The sequence below is a fragment of the Acanthopagrus latus genome, chromosome 10, assembly GCF_904848185.1.
Source record: "Acanthopagrus latus isolate v.2019 chromosome 10, fAcaLat1.1, whole genome shotgun sequence".
NCBI lineage: Eukaryota > Metazoa > Chordata > Actinopteri > Spariformes > Sparidae > Acanthopagrus > Acanthopagrus latus.
In genome coordinates this window covers 13,408,176-13,427,626 of record NC_051048.1, presented here as the reverse complement: position 1 = coordinate 13,427,626, position 19,451 = coordinate 13,408,176, and the positions used below count along the sequence as shown (strand labels likewise).

At 42.3% G+C, this 19,451-nt stretch overlaps 1 protein-coding gene across 6 annotated transcripts in view; it reads right to left on the bottom strand.

The window, feature by feature from the left end:
* The window catches only part of LOC119027258 (SH3 domain and tetratricopeptide repeat-containing protein 1), a 58,557-nt gene that overhangs the window by 4,735 nt on the left and 34,371 nt on the right, over positions 1 to 19,451 (bottom strand). For 3 of the 6 annotated variants that reach the window (XM_037112268.1, XM_037112267.1, XM_037112270.1), the window contains 3 exons: positions 19,126 to 19,276; positions 16,765 to 16,961; positions 15,489 to 15,671 (listed from right to left, as the gene is read on the bottom strand). In XM_037112268.1, coding sequence (XP_036968163.1) covers positions 15,489 to 15,671; positions 16,765 to 16,961; positions 19,126 to 19,276 — 531 coding nt within the window. Of the gene's footprint in view, positions 1 to 10,667; positions 12,406 to 15,488; positions 15,672 to 16,764; positions 18,458 to 19,125; positions 19,277 to 19,451 lie in introns of those variants that run through there. The other 3 variants (XM_037112269.1, XM_037112272.1, XM_037112271.1) reach the window with 3 other exon arrangements.

Here is a 19,451-nt window from a genome sequence, read left to right as displayed (position 1 = left end):
CCAAAATGACCTAACTCTGCAAAAATGTTGTTTCTCTCGGGGTCTTTAAGCTGCTTCTCACATGGAAAGAGGGATGAGAGAACCATTCCTCCCTATACACACACGCCCGCATGCACACATATACACACCCACCCACCCACACACACACACACACACACTACAGATGTGAGGCTGTTTTTAATTCTTGCTCTCCTCTGACAGGGTAATGGTTACGAAGGAGAAGCTGACTGTGGACTGTACATATGCATGGATCAAAACAATCCAGAATTATTTGGACAGACAAGAGGGGTGACGGCAGAGACATATGTATCTCACTCAGCCGTGGGTGTGTTTATTTGAAATAGTCCGTCACCTGAGGAAACACAGGGCTCCTTGTTCAGCCAGCCAACACACTGTTACTGAAAGTAATGGAGGGATGCAGTAAGCACCCGCTAATATTTATCCATGCATTCTATGTTTTCCTCTGTCTCTACTAGACATTTGACACATTATGACTCATTAATCACACACTCCTCAAGACTGAAAGCCTGAACCCAAACTATTTTTGTACCTGCTTCTATGTCTGTGTACACATGAAATGGTAACATGCTGACAACCAAAACAGCCATAACTATTAAGTGTTAAAAGTAAAGCCTTTCTGAAGTATGGTCTCAATTAGCCACCCCATTGTGCTCTAATGAAATGTAGGATAAATCCTCACTTACCACTCAGTAATCGCTAAAAGAATGTGTGGCAAACAGCAATTCTGCCAATACCCCTCATAATTCTTGTAATTCTCCAGCAACTACACAAGCTGTCAAAATAATTTGACAGCCACATAAAAATATACTTAGTGGTTTGAACTTTAAATTAATACACATTTGAAATACTAATATTATGTGATGCTTGTCTTTCTAAACAAAAACAGCACTGGGTTAAAACAAAATGTAATGGGCCAGATTTTTCAATCCAGTACATGCAAGCACACATTCCTTGACCTGTATTTGTATTTCCCCACAAAATCCTGAAATCCTCTGTATGCCCATTTGGACATTTATTTATTTTTTTTAAGTCTATCTTCAAGTTTAATCTGCTAGTTTTTTTTTAATTATTTGTTTCCCTGTTAGCTCAGTTTAGCCTTTGCATGAAAATGCTGGTGGTCAGGAAGAACAGCTTGTCCTAGAAGAAATATTTGTGCTAATTTGAAAGGTAAATAAATATTTTGTAAGAAAAATAATATCCTGGACCATGTCTACACAAATATTCCTGAGAGCTACAAAGCCCTCTGAGGTCCTCATTTTGATCTGTCAGACCATAATTCACTGCCTTTTCTGTGTACTCACTCACAGTTGATCAAGAGGGTCAAAGTATCAGTTATGTGTATCTGGCAAATGTTCAGAGATGCTGCCACTCTGGGTAACAATATCAATCTTGACTATGCATGGGAACTTAATATATACTTCAAAAAAATACTGTATCCTGCAATGTTAAACTGTAGCTGCTAAGATAAAAGCGTTGAGGTCTGAAGTGTGTACACAAGCTTTCAAATCATTTTGGGATGTGTGGTTTTCCATACTTGGATTATGCCAGAGCTGTCCTCAGCTACTTCAGTTATTTATGAGAATGCTGCAACAATGTTTTAAGGGCCCCTATTATACTGTTTTTCATCAATTTCACACAGCTGTCAGAGGTCCAACAACTATGTATTCGATATGCATTGCCCCAAACCTATCTGTGGTCCAGAATTTCAGCTGTCTATAAGTCGCTCTACTGAGCTCTTCTGACAGCAGTCTGTTTCTGTGCCTGCACCTTTAAATGCTAATGAGCTCTGTCTGTCAACGCCTAGTTGGAGAGCCTTGTCTCTCCTCACTCTCAGGGAGAGGATGCCCCTTACCTTAGCAGTAGCATGCGTTAATGTTTACGGTGGATGTATCGCTATGGCTCGCAGAGATTTTTTGTTCATCCATACCAGTTTGACCCAGAATATGACCCAGAAGTACAGACTCTGCGGCTGCAGCAGAATGTTTCAGAATGGTTAGTGTGTCTGAATAATATTAGTTTGTTCTAGGTGTTGTTACAGTTACTACCATGTAGCTAATGGCTGTAACAGCTAGTGGCTCGGGTGCAGTTGCTGGATCCGGTATGGTTGGGACTGATCCTTTTACGAGGGTCAGGTTGAGGCAAAGCCACCTTTGCAGTCCAATGTGAAGTGATTAGCACACACGTACAAGCTAACACGAACCGCAGCTGGCACCTTGTCATTAAAAATGAAAAGCTGGGACAGAATATAGGCACTTATGTTGATTAGTTATAACCAATAACAGAGCAATTTGTGTGTCCAGCTCTGAGCGACGACATTGCGAAACACTGCTATCTCACGGCTGGACACACTGAACTTCACCTCTGGGATGAACGCCCTGCTCTCGGATATCTCCTATCACCGCATGGAGGAGGTCGGCTTATGTAAGTGACTCCTTTCGTTGTGAAACAACAGGAGCTGAATCTGAACAGCCTGTAGGAGTGCAGGTCCACTATCCAGGTGGTCAGTGTCACCAAGATTAAGCTGTGCTGGAGCAGGCTACAGCTTTCCTTCCGTGTGAATGAGGTATGACCTGGGCTCCTTGCAAATCTCCTTCACCATGCCTGTTTGGTTGCAGTCATATGGGGTTTGCAGCCTGACGGTCTGTCCTTCCATCAAAGGTTGTGGCCTTTCATGATGACTCCATCCTTAATAGTAAGCTCATCTCTGAAAGGGAAATAGGGACGAATGGCATTACGTTTCCTCAGCCATTCATGTCTGATGATCGTGCTGATTGTCTGGAGAGTCGTGTCATCCATTGTGTGTCTCTTTAACTCCTCAAGGCAAGAGGAGGGTATGTAGCTGACTGTCATCATATCAAAGCTGTCCTCCTCATTGGGTTGTTGAACTGTGGAGCTTCTAGGAGCTCGAGACAGAGTGTCAGCCAGGTGCATTTCTTTTCCACACTTGTATACAAGAGTGATGTTGTACTTTTGAAGTCTTAACATCATCCATTGCAGTCTCGCTGGTGCTGCATGGATAGGCTTTTTCAGTATGGTGACCAGAGGCTGGTGGTCTGTTTCGATGGTAACCGGCGTAGATGTAATCATTGAATATTGAGCATGCAAAAACCACCGCCAACAGTTCTTTTTCAATTAGGGCATATCTGGCTTCAGTGTTGGTTAGTGTGCGTGAAACATAGGCTACAGGCTTGTCTCCCTGCAAACATGCTGCACTAAGTCCATACTGAGAAGCATCACAGGTAAGTGCAAAAGGCTTGCTAACATCGTAGTATGACAAGTCTGGTGGGCATTTTGCTGCTGTTCATGCCAAGTCCATTCAGTGTCGTCATGGTGGAGCTGTCAGGAAACTGAAGTTTGGAATGAACTTTTCAAGGTAATTGACCATCCCCAGAAACCTTTGCAAAGCTGGGACATCTGCTGGCACTGGCATTTCACTGATTGCTTTTGTTTTGGCAGGGTCTGCTTTGAGGCCTTCACTTGTGAAAACATGGCCCACGTAGCTGACCTGGTTCAGCTGGAATCTGCATTTGAGAGGATTAAGCCTCAGGTTTACCTCTCTGGCACGGTTCAGCACTTTTCTCGAATTGGCGTCATGATCTTCCATGCTTTTACCTCCAAAAAGTATGTCATGGACTATGATGGCACAGGGGTAACCATCAAAAATCTGTTCCATGGAGTTCTGGAACACTTCGCTTGCCGAGTTAAGTCCAAATGGCATTCTGAGAAATCTGTAACAACCAGGAGAAGTGCTAAAAGTGGTCAGCAGTGAAGATTTGTGATCGAGTGGAATCTGCCAGAAAGAGTTCTTTGCGTCTAAAACAGAAAATACAGTTGTATTCGACATGCATGTGGCCACCTCTTCCAAAGTGCGCATAGGGAGATGTGGCCTCTTTAAAGCAGCGTTCAGATATCTGGGATTGATGCATATCCTGATTTCCTGTTTGTCTTTTTTGTTGGTGGCAAACATAGATGACACCCAATCGGCTGGCTCTGAGACAGGAGTGATGACACCCAGTTCCTGCATCCTGTCCAACTCAGAAGTCTGTCCTTCATAGCAACAGGAATACGATGCAGGACGAACAACAGGTCTCACATCGGGGCCAAGTGTCATAGAATAAGTTACAGGTCATCTGTGAAGAGATCACTGTATTCTGTCTGAATCTGATGAGAGAAATCATCATCAGTAGGGCTTAGTGTACATCTCTGCTGAATGAAACAAGTCCCATCTGTTGCATGCACGCAGCCCTAAAAATGGCAGAACGTCCTCTTTAAAGATGTAGAATGGTAATATGTATGGTTGTCCTTCCAGTGGCACTGCAACTTGACCATACCCAGTTTTGATTTTGCTCAAACTGTACGCAACAAGGTTTGTGGATGTAATGCATGCTCTTACTTGTTCTGTGAGCTTCAGTTGCTAAAGTGTCTGTTCTGGCAAAACGTTACACTTAGCACCTGTGTCTACCTTCATTTCAGCTGTAGTGCCATTAACTTGCACAGAGACAAAAGCTTCATCATTTTTATCTATTTGTGCATCAGTTGAATCAACAGTCATTAGTGTTACACCATCGACATAAAAAGTGTAATCTGCACTATCAGCGTGGTCATGTTCTAGCTGATGAATGGACTGTCTTTGTCTTTGCCTGTCGTAGGTTCATTTTTTGGACTTGCAACATTTTTTGAAGTGATTCCATTTTTACAGGCATGACACTGTTGGCCGAAAGATGGGCATTTGTCTTTCTTGGCTGCATGGCCACCTCCACAGTTGTGACAGTTGACAATATCCTGTGCATTATTTTTTGATTTTTATGTCCTGTGTGAAGTGGCTGGGATGAGAATCAGCACCTCCAAATCCGAGGCCATGGTTCTTGACCGGAAAAAGGTGGCTTGTCCGCTCCGGGTTGGGGGAGAGCTGCTGCCTCAGGTGGAGGAGTTTAAGTATCTTGGGGCCTTGTTCACGAGTGAGGGATGGATGGAGCGTGAGTTTGACAGGCGGATTGGTGCGGCGGCCGCAGTAATGCGGTCATTATACTGGTCTGTCGTGGTGAAGAGAGAGCTGAGTCGAAAGGCGAAGCTCTCGATTTACCGGTCAATCTACGTTCCTACCCTCACCATGTCCCGCTGGGAGGAGACCCCGGGGAAGACCCAGGACACGCTGGAGCGACTATGTCGCCCAGCTGGCCTGGGAACGCCTTGGGATCCTCCCAGAAGAGCTGGAGGAAGTGTCTGGGGTGAGGGAAGTCTGGGTGTCCCTGCTCAGACAGCTGCCCCCGCGACCCAGTACTGGATAAGCGGAAGAAGATGGATGGATGGATGGATGTTATTTTTTGACTGGCTTTTGATTTTTATGCCTTGCTTTGGTTTCTTCATGAACCTCGGCTGGACTGCATCCACATTTGTAGCTGAATGCTGTGGTGAAGCTAGTGTTTTGTTACGCACTTCAATCACCTCATGGATCTGACAGATAGATATAGCCTTGGCTAATGCTAAATCACTGTCTCTCAGTAACACCTTTCTCAGATGATCATTGTTAATACCACAGATAAGTCTATCTCTGATGAGTTCCTCATAAAGCTCCCCAAAGTTATAACTTTTTGCTTTAATCCTCAGATCACCGACAAATGATTAAATTGTCTCACCAGCTTTCTGATTTTGTGTGCTGACTTGTGTCTTTCCATTAGTCTGGGGGTTGCATATCTCCCAAAATTTCCCCTTCAGGCATTCAGGATCCTCTTTAGACTCTGCCGGAATGAGGATCTGTCCATCCCCGCTGGGTTCCCTCACTTCAGCCACATACACGAAAGACCTTTCACGTTCACTAGCCTTCGATCCTGCCAGATTGAGGAGGATGTATGCTCGAGTGTGGGCTGGCTTGTCAGATTGTGCCGCCGTGATGAAAATGTCATACTCAGCGGGTGGGTTGGGTCTCCAGAATCCATCCGCCATGTGCACTGTTTACTCTGCCTGCTGAGCTGGCTCTGTTGTCCTCACTTTCAAGAAGAAAAAAATCCCGGTCAAACTAGCAAAGACTCCGGAAAAATAATTCTGACACCATATTGGAAGCTTAGTGCAAAAATGATAAGCTTGAAGTTTGACCATAACTCAGTTTTATTAATTGTAACATCGAGGATGCCATAAGGTACACATGGCAGCAGTCCATACAATACAGTGGGGTACCACAGTATATGCATGCGCAGCTTATACTGATTACAAATATGGTGGCTGTAATAGCTAGATTTCTATGGGAAGTTGTGGAAGACCTGCTCAGCCTCTGCTAACAGAATGACCTCACATATTCTCATCGCAAGACACAGAAGCTCCGGAGGTCTCCGGCTGATTCAATATGTCTTTATCAAATTCTTCCCGATTAACTGAGAGTACAGAGTGTATATGGATCACTGAGAAACTCATTAATATAACATAACTTTGTGTGTGATAATCTCTATTGTCTTTACATTTGGTAAAGGTGTGTGTTTTGTCACTGAGAACAAGGTAGCTTACCTTGAGAAGCTAGCAGCCAACTGCTAGCTTCTCTGACCACTCCACAGGTTACTGCTACAGTAGAGTCATTCAGAGTAGTACGTTTCTGATCTTGCAAAATATTTAATGCATGTCCTAGGGAAAGGTCAGAATGTACAAATATTTATCTGAATTTATTTTGCAAATTTACATGAACTAACCAGGCAGTGTTTTGCCACACAGTGCAAGCTAATGCTAACCTTTAGCTTCCAAGCTAGCACTAACCGCTTGCTTCTAGTTAGCAATCAGTATGGTCTCCACAAGAAAACCAGAGACCTGGTTGGTCACTCAAAAATAGTAAAAGACTGTTTTTGGCTTCAACAGAAATACTGTTCACAGACGTTGACAACAAGGACGCAAACCTTAAACAAATAAAAGGATTACAGTTGTCTGATTCAACAATAACTAAAACTGCAAACAGTTATGAACAGGGGCCAGGACCCCACGCAAAGCAGAGCCCATGGAAATTTGCCCCAAAGGATGACGGGCTCGGGGTAAAAGTGACGACACAGGCCAACGTCTGAGCTGTGGTATTCGCTGTAATGGGAAGTACACTGGAAGTGCAAAAGCCCGAATGTGTGCCAATTTGGATTTGTTGTACTAAATCATGCCCACTTTGACCAATAGTTACTTAACTATATGGCTGGCCTCAGTACTGTTTCATTACATTTCAGTAATTGCAACAAAAAAAGAGATTTTGCCTGGACATACCCCAGAACGCACCAAACTTGGAATATAAGTCAGACCTGGTGAAAAATTTTATAATCTATTGTCGTCCTGAATTTCCACCACTAGGTGGCGCTGTTATTAAGGATAATAACTCCCATATACTTTGTCACACATTCAAAAAATGTGAATTGTGCTGAGTCTTGTGGTATAGGCCACGCCCATTTCCGCATACCGTTTTTTTTGCTATGTTGCAAAATGTCGAAAACATACTTTTTCGAACTCGTCCCAGGCAATTTCACCGATTTGCACAAAACTTGGCACACAGCATCTGTGGACCCTCCTGACAAAAAGTTATTAAAAGAAGTTCGATAGGCCAAACAATACTCAAGTTACTTAATTACAACTTCGTGCGGATTTCCTAACAAACAGGAAGTGTTGGATATCTCCACAACGGTGAGTCCAAATGACATGAAACTTACGATAATACTTTGACATGACGTACTGAGGATGTGCCCAAAAGATTAGGCGATGACCACAAGGTGGCGCTCTTTAAATTCAAATAGTTTATATCTCCACATGAGTTGGGCGGATTGACACCAAACTTGGTATAATCATTGCCACTTAATTAGGGCCCGAGCAGGGAACCTGCAAGGACCCTGTTGTTTTTGAAGTGATTCTTTATTTATTTATTAGGGTCCGAGCAGGGAACCTGCAAGGACCCTATTGTTTTTGAAGCGATTCTTCATTTTTAGGGCCCAAGCAGGGAACCTGCAAGGACCCTATTGTTTTTGAAGTGATTCTTTATTAGGGCCCGAGCAGGGAACCTGCGAGGACCCTATTGTTTTTGAAGTGATTCTTTATTTTTAGGGCCCGAGCAGGGAACCTGCAAGGACCCTATTGTTTTTGAAGCGATTCTTTATTTGTTAGGGCCCGAGCAGGGAACCTGCGAGGACCCTATTGTTTTTGAAGTGATTCTTTATTAGGGCCCGAGCAGGGAACCTGCGAGGACCCTATTGTTTTTGAAGTGATTCTTTATTTTTAGGGCCCGAGCAGGGAACCTGCAAGGACCCTATTGTTTTTGAAGTGATTCTTTGTTTTTTTTTTTCTTCGGACAAAATGATTGCATTTTTCACTGGTTGGACATACCCCAAAACTCACCAAACTTGGAATGTAAGTCACACCTGGCAAAAAATTTTATAATCTATTGTTGTCCTGAATTTCCACCACTAGGTGGCACTGTTATTACGGACAGCGCATTTTGGCTAATAACTCCCATATACTTTGTCACACATTCAAAAGCCTTACATCCACGCGTTCAGTGAATTGTGCTGAGTGTCGTGGTATAGGCCACGCCCATTTCCGCCTACCGTTTTTTTCGCTACATCTCAAAATGGCGAAAACCTACTTTTTCAAACTCGTCCCAGGCAATTTCACCGATTTGCATGAAACTTGGCACACAGCATCTGTGGCCCCTCCTGACAAAAAGTTAGTAAAAGAATTTTGATAGGCCAAACAATACTCAAGTTATTAAATAACAACTTCCTGCAGATTTCCTGCCAAACAGGAAGTGTTGGATATCTCCACAATGGTGTGTCCAAATGCCATGAAACTTGGAATAGTACTTTGACATGAGTTCCTGAGGATGTGTCCAAAAGTTTAGGCGATGACCACAAGGTGGCGCTCTTTAAATTCTAATAGTGTATATCTCCACATTGGTTGAGCGGATTGACACGAAACTTAGTATAATCATTGCCACTGCCATCTTGAGGATATCTAACAAAGGACTTAGCAATCGGCCACTAGCTGGCGCTGTGGTGCCAGTTTAATTTTATATTTGGCCCTGTGCCCACACCTTAACACTTATGGAAATTAAATTCATAGGGGTGGTATAGACTAGCCCCTGCAACTTACATACCAAAAATGACCAGCAGGTGGCGCTATTTTTCACGTGAAAGCGTTTTTGGCCCATAAGTCACACATAATGTGTCACACATTGTTAAACCTTATATCTACATATTCCCTCAATTCAGCTGAATTATTTGGTGTAGGCCACGCCCACTTTTGCATTAACTTTCCATTCGCAAAATCACGACAAATGCAAAACCTACTTTTTCGAACTCCTCCTAGGCAATTTGACCAATTTGCACTAAATTTTGCGTGAAGCATCTATGGACCCCCCTGACAAAAGTTCATAGTCCATAAAATGGCCGAAATTTAAAACAACAAATTACTGCATATTGTGTTGAAAGCAGACAATCTTGCACATCTAAACAAAATACAGTCTGATTATCACGTAAATGTGTATAATTGTGTTCCATGGACTGATGAGGCTTTGTGTAAAATTTGGTGCAAATCGGCCAATAGGTGACGATTTGGTCGCAGTCTAATTGGTTTGAATGGAAAGTAAATGGGAAAATCTTAAAATCCTCTTCAAAACTCTTTAAAGAGTCAGAAGACCTTGAACTGTTGGGCATGTATTCAGTTTTTCAAAATCTTTAACGGTTTTCAAACAATCACAGTTTTGGTTTTAAGGATTTTTAGGCCGTCTTATGATTTTATAATGGGTGTGTATTGCATGAGCTAGAAAGCGTGAATGAGTGTAGAGCAGCTAGAAGAACTGGAGAAAAAATTCTCTTCAGCTACTGGACGATGATACTTTCAGCTTCTTCCTGAAACTATTTCATTGCTCTATGCCTCATGTGGACATTTTCGTCAGCCAGCTCCAGAAGCGGACCATCAACTCTGTCTTTGTCTGGGGAATCGTGCAGCAGTACACGCACTTTTTTCTGACTACAGTGTACATTACTTAATTCCAGCGGGAGCAGGCCACCAAATTATAAAGAAACAGCTTCTTCAAGGCGTTGCATGCGGAAGCCCTGACGGCAGCATTCCCCGAGGTGCGTGGACTGCGAGGGCCCGTCCAACACTGCTCGCAGCTTTAATTAGGGCCCAAGCAGGGAACCTGCAAGGACCCTATTGTTTTTGAAGTGATTATTTATTTATTTATTTATTTATTTTCTTCGGACGAAATGAAAACACATTCAAAAACCTTACATCCACGCGTTCAGTGAATTGGGCTGAGTCTTGTGGTATAGGCCACACCCATTTCCGCCCACTGTTTTTTTTCGCTATGTCGCAAAATGTCGAAAACCTACTTTTTTGAACTCGTTCCAGGCCATTTCACCGATTTGCACGAAACTTGGCACACAGCATCTGTGGACCCTCCTGACAAAAAGTTATTAAAAGAATTTTGTTAGGCCAAACAATACTCAAGTTATCAAACAACTTCCTGCTTCCTTCCAAACAGGAAGTGTTGGATATCTCCACAATGGTGTGTCCAAATGACATGAAACTAAGGATTAAGGATTTTTAGGCCGTCTTGTGATTTTATAATGGGTGTGTATTGCGTGACATCATCACTAGAGTGTAGAGCAGCTGGAAGAACTGAAGAAAAAATTCTCTTCAGCTTGATTTGGATCCCACATATTTTACTTCACATAGACACTATATACATAGAAATGTAGGACATGTTGTTGGCTTTCAGCTGATGGTCCTATTTCAGATGTAGCACTTACATGTTTGGCTGTAGACGTCCTAGAGCGTCAAGCACTCCAGCAGCTCCCCCATAAGCCGTAATGTTAATTTTGAGCCTAGGTTTCTGGAGGAGAGCAGACAGTACTTGTTTTGTCTTTCAGTCTGCCGCCATGATTTTTCACTCTCCAGAAATAAAACATGACGTCACAGATTTCAGCAATGTCTCCTGTAACTCAAAATATAAATATTTTGGCGATAACATTACATTTTTTTTCAAAACCGGTCTCCTTTTTAAACTCTCTCAGCCCTCTCACTTTTTAGCTTTCATCATGCAACACACCCCATTAGTTAATCAGTTCTTCTCTGATCTGGCTGGATTCTCTGGATTTTTTTCAAGATTTCCCAAGAGAACCGGTGTGATTGATAGAGTGGTGGCACACAGAGCAAGCACAGTAAGATGGAACTTCCACGTCTGTGCCGTGAACACTGTGTTTGAGCACGAATGTGACATCATCCAGTGTCTTGAATTCATCAGGGGAGTTTTAGCCTACCACTCTGCGGGAAGCTTGAGGGTTTGTGTGGCTACTGGATGATGATACTTTGAGCTTCTTCCTTCCTCGTGTGGACATTTTCTTCAGCCAGCTCGAGAAATGGACCATCAACTCAGTCTTTGTCCGGGGAATCATGCAGCAGTACATGCGCTTTTTCTGACTTCAGCATACATTATTTAATATTAGTGGGAGCAGGCCACCAAATTATAAAGGAACAGCTTCTTCATCGCAGGGTGTTGCATGTAGAAGCCCTGATGGCAGCATGCCCCAAGGTGTGTGGACTGCGAGGGCCCGTTCAACGCTGCTTGCAGCTTTAATTATAATAATAATAATAATAATAATAATAATTATTATTATTATTATTATTTGTTATACATGTTTACAACACATGTTTACTGATGTTTCTTACAATAGAACATCTTTACTAACTGTTCTGTATGTTTTCATTTGATATGTGATTTTCATGTTAACAAGTAAAAGATAGTCAAGATAAACTATAAGCAATGTAAGACAGAGGAAGCAGTTATGTACATTTCATCATAACACTTTTGCAATAAATTAATAGTATTTATGTGACTAAAAGCTTACTGCACTATTCCCCTCAGACGTAAAGGTCCATAGTCTGTCCGATAAATGTTCAGTGCATTCTGCAGTGAAAATACATTCAGGCAGACAGGTTCTAGGCCAGGATGGTCCACCATGCTTGATGGTGACTCAGGAAGCTGCTGTAGTCTTTGTGTAACCTAGAAGTTATGAAAGGTAAGTGAGTGACAATAGATTACAGAGAAGATTTTTAAGTTCTTCCACCACAGTTTGTTGTCCGGCAGCCATTTGTCCCACAAACTCAACCGTTGCCATGGTCACACAAGGCCTTCTTCACTTCAGCGAGGCAGGAAGAGGTGGGCGGCGCAAATACCGTCTTTCGGCGGCACATGCAGTAGCTCATTAGCATGTAAAGGGAAAGGCACTCAAATCGGCCATCAAGAGCAGGGCTGTGAAACTGGTGTTTAATGAACACTGCAGTGCTCAATCCTTGACCAAAGCATTCCAACTAACATTCCAATTAGACATCAAGGAACCATGTCAAGAGGCAGAAATGAGCATAATGTGGGACCTAAAAAAACAAAAGAGTAGGAGTCACACACTTTTACGACAGTTGGTAACGACAGTAAACGTCTTCCTATCTATTTCCTTTAACACCTCAGGCAGAGAGAATTGCCCCTCACATGACTTTCTGACGATATTCCTTTAAGGAGAATCTCCCATACTCTCCTGACATGGTCTTTACAGTAGATTGATAACTGAATTGAAAATAATAATCGATGTAATTTTTTCACAAAGCAAACACTGATGACATCTCCCCTCTTGGTAAATATTCATTCACAGGGATGCATCCTCAGCCCCATCCTCTACACCCTGTTCACCTACGACTGTGTTGCTTCCCACAAAGACAGCACCATCCTAAAGATTGTGGACGACATCACAATGATAGGATGCATCACTGGCGGGGACGAAGTTGCCTACAGGAGGGAGGTGGCCAGTCTGGTGTCATGGTGTGAGGACAACAACTTCGCCTTCAACACGGAGAAGACAAAGGAGATGATAGTGGACATGACGAAGAAGAAATCTAAAGAAATCTCATCAGCCACTGTACATCTGGGAGCTTGAAGTAGAGAGGAGCTTCAAATACCTGGGCGTCCACATCAGTGATGACCTAACTTGGTCATTCAACACCATGCAGCTGGTAAAGAGGGCCTGACAGCAGCTGTATTTTCTGAGGAGGATGAGGAAGTTGCACCTGAGATCCTCAGCAGCTTCTATGGCTGCATAATTAAGAGCATCTTGACTGGCTGTATCCCCATCTGGTACAGCAGTACTTCTGCTTTTGACCTCAAACGCCTACAGAGTGTGGTAAAGACTGCAAAGAAGATCACCAGGCCTCCACTGCCCTCTCTGCAGAGCATCTACCACCGCAGAGTCCATAGGAGTGCCGCCTCCATCTTAAAAGACCCCACCCATCCCCAGCATGGACTGTTGTGGGCTGGAGGCACAGAAGTATAAAATCCAAGACCACCAAACTAAAGAACTCCCTTCCCCACTGCCAACAGACTCCTAAAAAGAAGATAGTAGTTTATTCTACCTCACAACTGTCCCTTCTGTTTATATTTTACATTTTTTGTGCATACATAACTGTACAGTTTTCAGATTTGCACTATTTTATTATTATTATTATTATTATTATTATTATTATTATTATTATTATTATTATTGTTATTATTATTATTATTATTATCATCATTGTTGTTTTTTCTATTCATCACATTTGTAAAAGTGCTTTAAAAGTGCTTAACTTTATTGTGTATTTTGGATGTATATATTTCTTTATTACACTTTTGGCATTCTGTGGACAGCAAAGAAACAATTTCATCGCATGATTGAGAACACGTTTCTTTACTGTGCATATGACCATAAACACTTTGAATCAGGTCCTCCAGACTAAACCATAAAATGCCCTACTGCTGATCAGACTTCACTCTGACCTATTAAGACATTTGACAATAGACCTCTGGGGGTGTCTGTAGTGTCTGGCACCAGGATGTTGGCAGCAGATCCTTTGACTCCTGTGGCTTGCAAGTTGGATGGGGCCTGCCTTGATTGGACTTGTTCCTGCACATCCCAGTGATGCTCAATCTGATTGGGATCTGGGGAATTTGGTCGACACCAAATCCGACAGCTATCTGTCATGTTCCATTCTTCTATATAGAAACACTGGCTTACCCTGCAATTCCACCAGATACATGTCAGCTGCGTTACGTATCCGCCACGCCACCAGAGCCGATAGGTAGGCTTCACTCTAGTCTATGTGTTAACTTCCACCAGGTCTGCCACACCAGGTCCGTATCTGTTCCGTCCAAGCTCCAGCAGTCCGAAGTCCTCCAGGACAAATACGCAAGACTTCTATTTTTGGCAGATGCTGGAGCATGACGGAGCAATTCAGCTGAATTTAGCACCGAGCAGACAGGAAGTCATGCACTGAAATAACAACATGACATCTGGTTACTTTTCAAAATAAAATACTCCATGTTGACACGAGCACACAAATATCAACAAAGAGACAAACACAAGCTCTTTCACTAACCCTTCGGTCAGGATTTTTTTTTTCATAACACATACCTATAACTGCGGGCACGAGTGATTATGTGATTATTGCGGGAACTCCTCGGTCTAGCGACGCTGGCTGTTGACAGTACAGCGGACCATGGCAGACTCAAAATGCAATCGGTGGGGCTTGCCGGACGGTGAACGGTGGGGCAAAACTGGATCAGAATCGTAACGCACTGCACATGTATCTGGTGGAATCTCGGGATTAGACTCCAGAGACTCTCACAAATCAGATCTCATTTCTAAGAAGTTGCATTGAAATAATTAAAACCTTTGATAGTAACATAAACCTATTGTATAAATTAGAATTGTTTTTGAGAATACAAAATGGCAAAACTTCCATAAATATTGGGCCTTCAACTTTTGCAACACTGAACAGTGTCATAACCTTCAACCAAGCCTTGGTCTCTATCTATGTAATCACAGTCTAAATGTTATCAATAGAAAGGGACATAACAGCCTGATGCACTGATCTGCTCATCAGGTTGCAAATTTTATGTTTAACAGACCTCAAACAACTGTCAGACTCATCACAGACTGTTTCCATCATCTGTCTGACATTGCCTCTACTCCAACTGATTCTTTGAGGGAGGGATGTTCAATACCCAATCACTTAAAACCAACTGATCTGCCTGAACATAATATCATTGTAAGCTGACAATGATGGACAACCATGCCAAGATAATGGTTATGGACGATTCTCTAAAGGTCAAGTGATTGAAGTAAAGAAACCTGTGATTTTTTGGTGAAATTAATAAGAAATGCAGCTTTACAATGTAATAGATAATTTGAACAAACACCCTTGGAACCCTGCCCTTGATTATCTCTTCTAAGTAATGTCTGAAAAATAGTTTTGTCCTTTGGAATCAGTTGAATTTTAGCTGGAATCATAATCCGAGGTTTCTAATGAAACATGATTGTTCTGAACCACAAAAAGAACAGTCATGGCACAAAGTGTCTTTCCCATTCCTCCCTAATTTTGGAATGTCAGGTGCTGCTATTATGCTGATCTGGTGAGATGTTTATCCTCCTCACGTTCAGCTCTGCCGCAAATCCTCTTGCCTTCTGGTAAAAGATGAGAGAGAGCTCCCGGTCTATTAGAAAGTTGTGGTAGATGGTGGCGAGGCGGGTGCACAGCTGCAGTTGAGACCTCTTATTGCCCAGATCCATGGATGCAGCAAGTGCCAGGTGGTAGTAACCTGCAGCATCAAATGGGTCCTGTAAAGATAATAGGAAAATGTACAGTCCTTTCAAAAAAGTTAAAGTGCGAACAGTAGGATTACTGGTCGAGGCAGATCTGACATGGGGAAGGGTTAGGCCAGGCCACTTGGGCCAAATGAGCCATCTTGCTAGTTGCGGGAAAGCCTGACGAGTCAGTTACCGAATGCAGTTAGAAATGCCCAGTTCCATTCTTTTCCCTGTCAGCTCTCGATAATAACTGTTATAAACTGGTAGACAGGACACATATGAACTTTGATCTGAGCTTTTCATTTTCATGGAGTAATAATCATACACTTTCATCCAGCGGAACTCTACTGCACTCGGTAATCGACTCATCGGGTTTCCCTACAATGACCAAGCTGCTGCAGGAGAGTGGTGAGCTGTGTTGCCTTTTCAATAGAAATCTGGCAAAGCTAGCAGATGTTTGATGCCTCGAGCTATGTGCTGGGACCCTATTTGTACTGTTGCTGAAGTCTGGTGCTGTTCTGAGCGTTATTTGTGGCTATGAGTGGCTTTTTGTTTTTCGGTTTCTTGCTGGAGGCATAGACTGTAGTCATCTCTCAAGGGGGGGGTCTGACTCTGTGTCACGGTGTGTTAGACCATGGATTAAATTTACGCAAGAATATCACTTTAAGGATTCAGCTCTTTCTGCTAAAATGTGTATTCCTATTAGTCTGGATTACTACAGAGCTACTAAACTTTGGAACAAAACTAGAAACTTTACGTCCAATTTATGTATTCTCTTTTACTATGTAAATGATGCTGTATGCATGTTGAAGCAGCCATGAGTTCAGTTCTCCCTGATAGTTCCTGAACCATTAGAAAGTACAAACATAGACTGTTTGGGACCAGGAGGTGTGACTCAGGATCTAGATTTAGATGATGATTCCTCCAATAGCACTCCATACTAAGTGGAAATAATAAATGACGATGTGTACTGACAAGAATCCAAAATTCAAGATGGTCAAGAAAAACTAAAGATATTTGGGACTTTATTTCACTACACATGATTGACTTAAGTTATAACATAATTTAATTAAAAAAAAAAAAAAAAAACCCACCATGCCCTGTTGAGAATTTAATCCCTTACCTTCAGATTATAGAACATTATGTCCCCCAGTGTCTGGTACACCCTGACATAGTACAGTGTTTCCTCATCAAACAGCAGAGGTGTTGGGCAGACAGTCAGGGTCTTCAGGTAATAGTGTTCCGCCAGTTCATACTGGTCCAGACAGTGGTACAGAGAAGCCAGACGGTGGTAAACCACACGTTCATTAAGATGCTCACCTGGATTTGTAAAATCAAATGAAATAGCAACTGGGAGTTTAGCATTTTGGAGCCCTAATTTGTGGTCATTACACAGAACTCCCACACATGTTCCAGGTAGAAAGTCACGGGGTTAAACATCATATGTACAGTATTGCCTTATAACAAAGGGAAATGTTTGGAACAAAATGGAAGAGGAATTTTGAAGGTGAAAATCCTGATAGTAGCCTATAGTATTTAAAAACATCACCCTATGATGTCATCAGGTTATAACCCTATTAATGATATCAGTATTGTGGTAATAATTTACTGTAAGCTGGTTACCAAATTTTTACTTAAAATACGACTATCCTATCACAGCTATCTTTAAATGTGTTTCCCTATTATTTGCCTTAATTTTTGCCCATTATTTTACCCTGTTAGATACATACATATTGCCTAGTAATAACCGCTAATAAAAAGCTCTCACAAAGTTTTCTGTAGATAATTACATGATACTGCTCAAAGAAGCTGTAAAGTGCTGCTGGTATTTATAATCTATTCTATGGACTTCCATTCAATCTGTAGAGCGCATTCGTGCTCTCAAAAGGTTGAACCCTTAATATTTTCGTCATCTCTATGTTCAAACCCTGGATGTTCACTCGTGTGATCTGTGGTGCCTTCCACTAGAAGTTGATCACCATCTCCTTTGTTTTACTGGAATTTATCATTCAGGTGGTTTCATTCATACCACTTAACAAAATTGCTGATGACCCCCTTATATTCCTGTTGTTCCCTTCAGACACACATCCAACAATGGTTGTACCATCTGAGAATTTTGGAGGTGACAATTTTCGGACGGTAAGCAAACTGAAGGGGTCCAGCGTTGTGCTCACCTAGGGACATATGTGCCTGAAAACAATACTCTCTATGATCTTCTTAAGGTGAGAAGTTAAGGTGACAGTGTGGAAGTGGCCAGGCTCCTTGGGGTGCGCAGACTTTGGAAGTGGGACCACACAGGAAGTCTTCCACAGGACAGGGACTCTCTCAAGACTCAGGCTCCAGACTCCAGACAGATTGATGGCAAAAAAAGTTATTAAGAGTATTTGCCTAGTCCTAGTCTCCACTGTCTTGGTCTCTCCCTCCACCTTTTCCAGATATCTTATTCATTCCTCCGCAGACATCCCTGGTGTTGATCTGTTCCAGCTACTGCTTCTGTTTCTTATGCAGCTGTTTTTCCCCTTCCTTATTTCCTGCCTGAGATCCTTCTAGACTTTCCTCAGTTCCTCTTTCTCACCTGATCTGAAAACACCCTCTTCTTTTCATCCAGTAGGGTTTTAATCCCAGTTAATTCCCAGTTGTTAGAACACTGAACACTGCCTTCCAGACAGGCACAGTGTTCTCCACACAGAAATGTGTGTAATCTGTGATCAGTCGGTCTGGCTGTTGATGTCCTCCCCACGTGGGCTGCAGAGTGCTTTCCAGTCTGTGGTGTCAAAGCAGTCTCTCAATCTCTCTCTTTCCTCCTCAGACCAAACCTTCAGTGACATGCAGCAGATTTATATTCACCACAGGTATTTAGTCAGGTGGCAGATGGACCAGGCTGTGATTTGAGCAAGTAGGGAGACCAACCTAAAGTCCAATAAATAGCTGTATGCAGACTGCTAATGTTACGAACTGACCATCCATGGGTCCCCACTGACAGGTTGGGTCAACATAGCAGAAACAAAAATTAAAGAAAAAATCTTAACAGACTAAAAACATGATAAAGACAAAGTAAAAGACAGAGCCGCTGTAACTGGCTGCCAATCTTTCAGCACCAACTTGGCATCCACATGAATGGCAGGTCCCCAGAATTTCTAGAACACTGCCCAAAGCAGAAAACTGCCTAACCTACTGACCATAAAACAGATTTAAACCATATTATACAACGTATCAAGTTTCTTTTTTAGGGCTATGTTTACCAAACAGTTGGATGTGGCAAAACAATGTGGCTCAGCTGACACATAAAATCATTCATTCATTAATACTTCAAAGTAGGTCTTTCAATCTAATACTGATCAGTGTGCAGATCTTCATGAATTATGTCCCATGTCAGTAACTGAGCCATGTCTTGCTTTGAAAAGGACAAATATAAACATTCAAGGGCAAATACAACCATGAATTACAATTCAAAGCTAAACTTTGTGTCGCAGGTTTTCCATACCTAGAGTGATGCTGATGTCCAGTGCAGTCAGAGCAAACTCCACAGCTTCCTCATACAACTTGAGGTTGTGCATAAGTTCAGTCAGCTTATTACACAACCTCAGCCTGGTATGCACACAGCTGCTCTTCTCTGCAATAGGCAGAGCATGGTCCTACATAGTGGAATAAACAGAGATATGCAGGAAATTATAAAAAGCGTAAAGGATAACTCCAGTTGATTACACTGTGGAACTTGGAACTACAAATTCAGGCAGGAGGAAAAGATATAATAATCATGAATAATGTTTTTTCTAAAGCACAAGGGAGGACCTGAATCGGAACTAAATG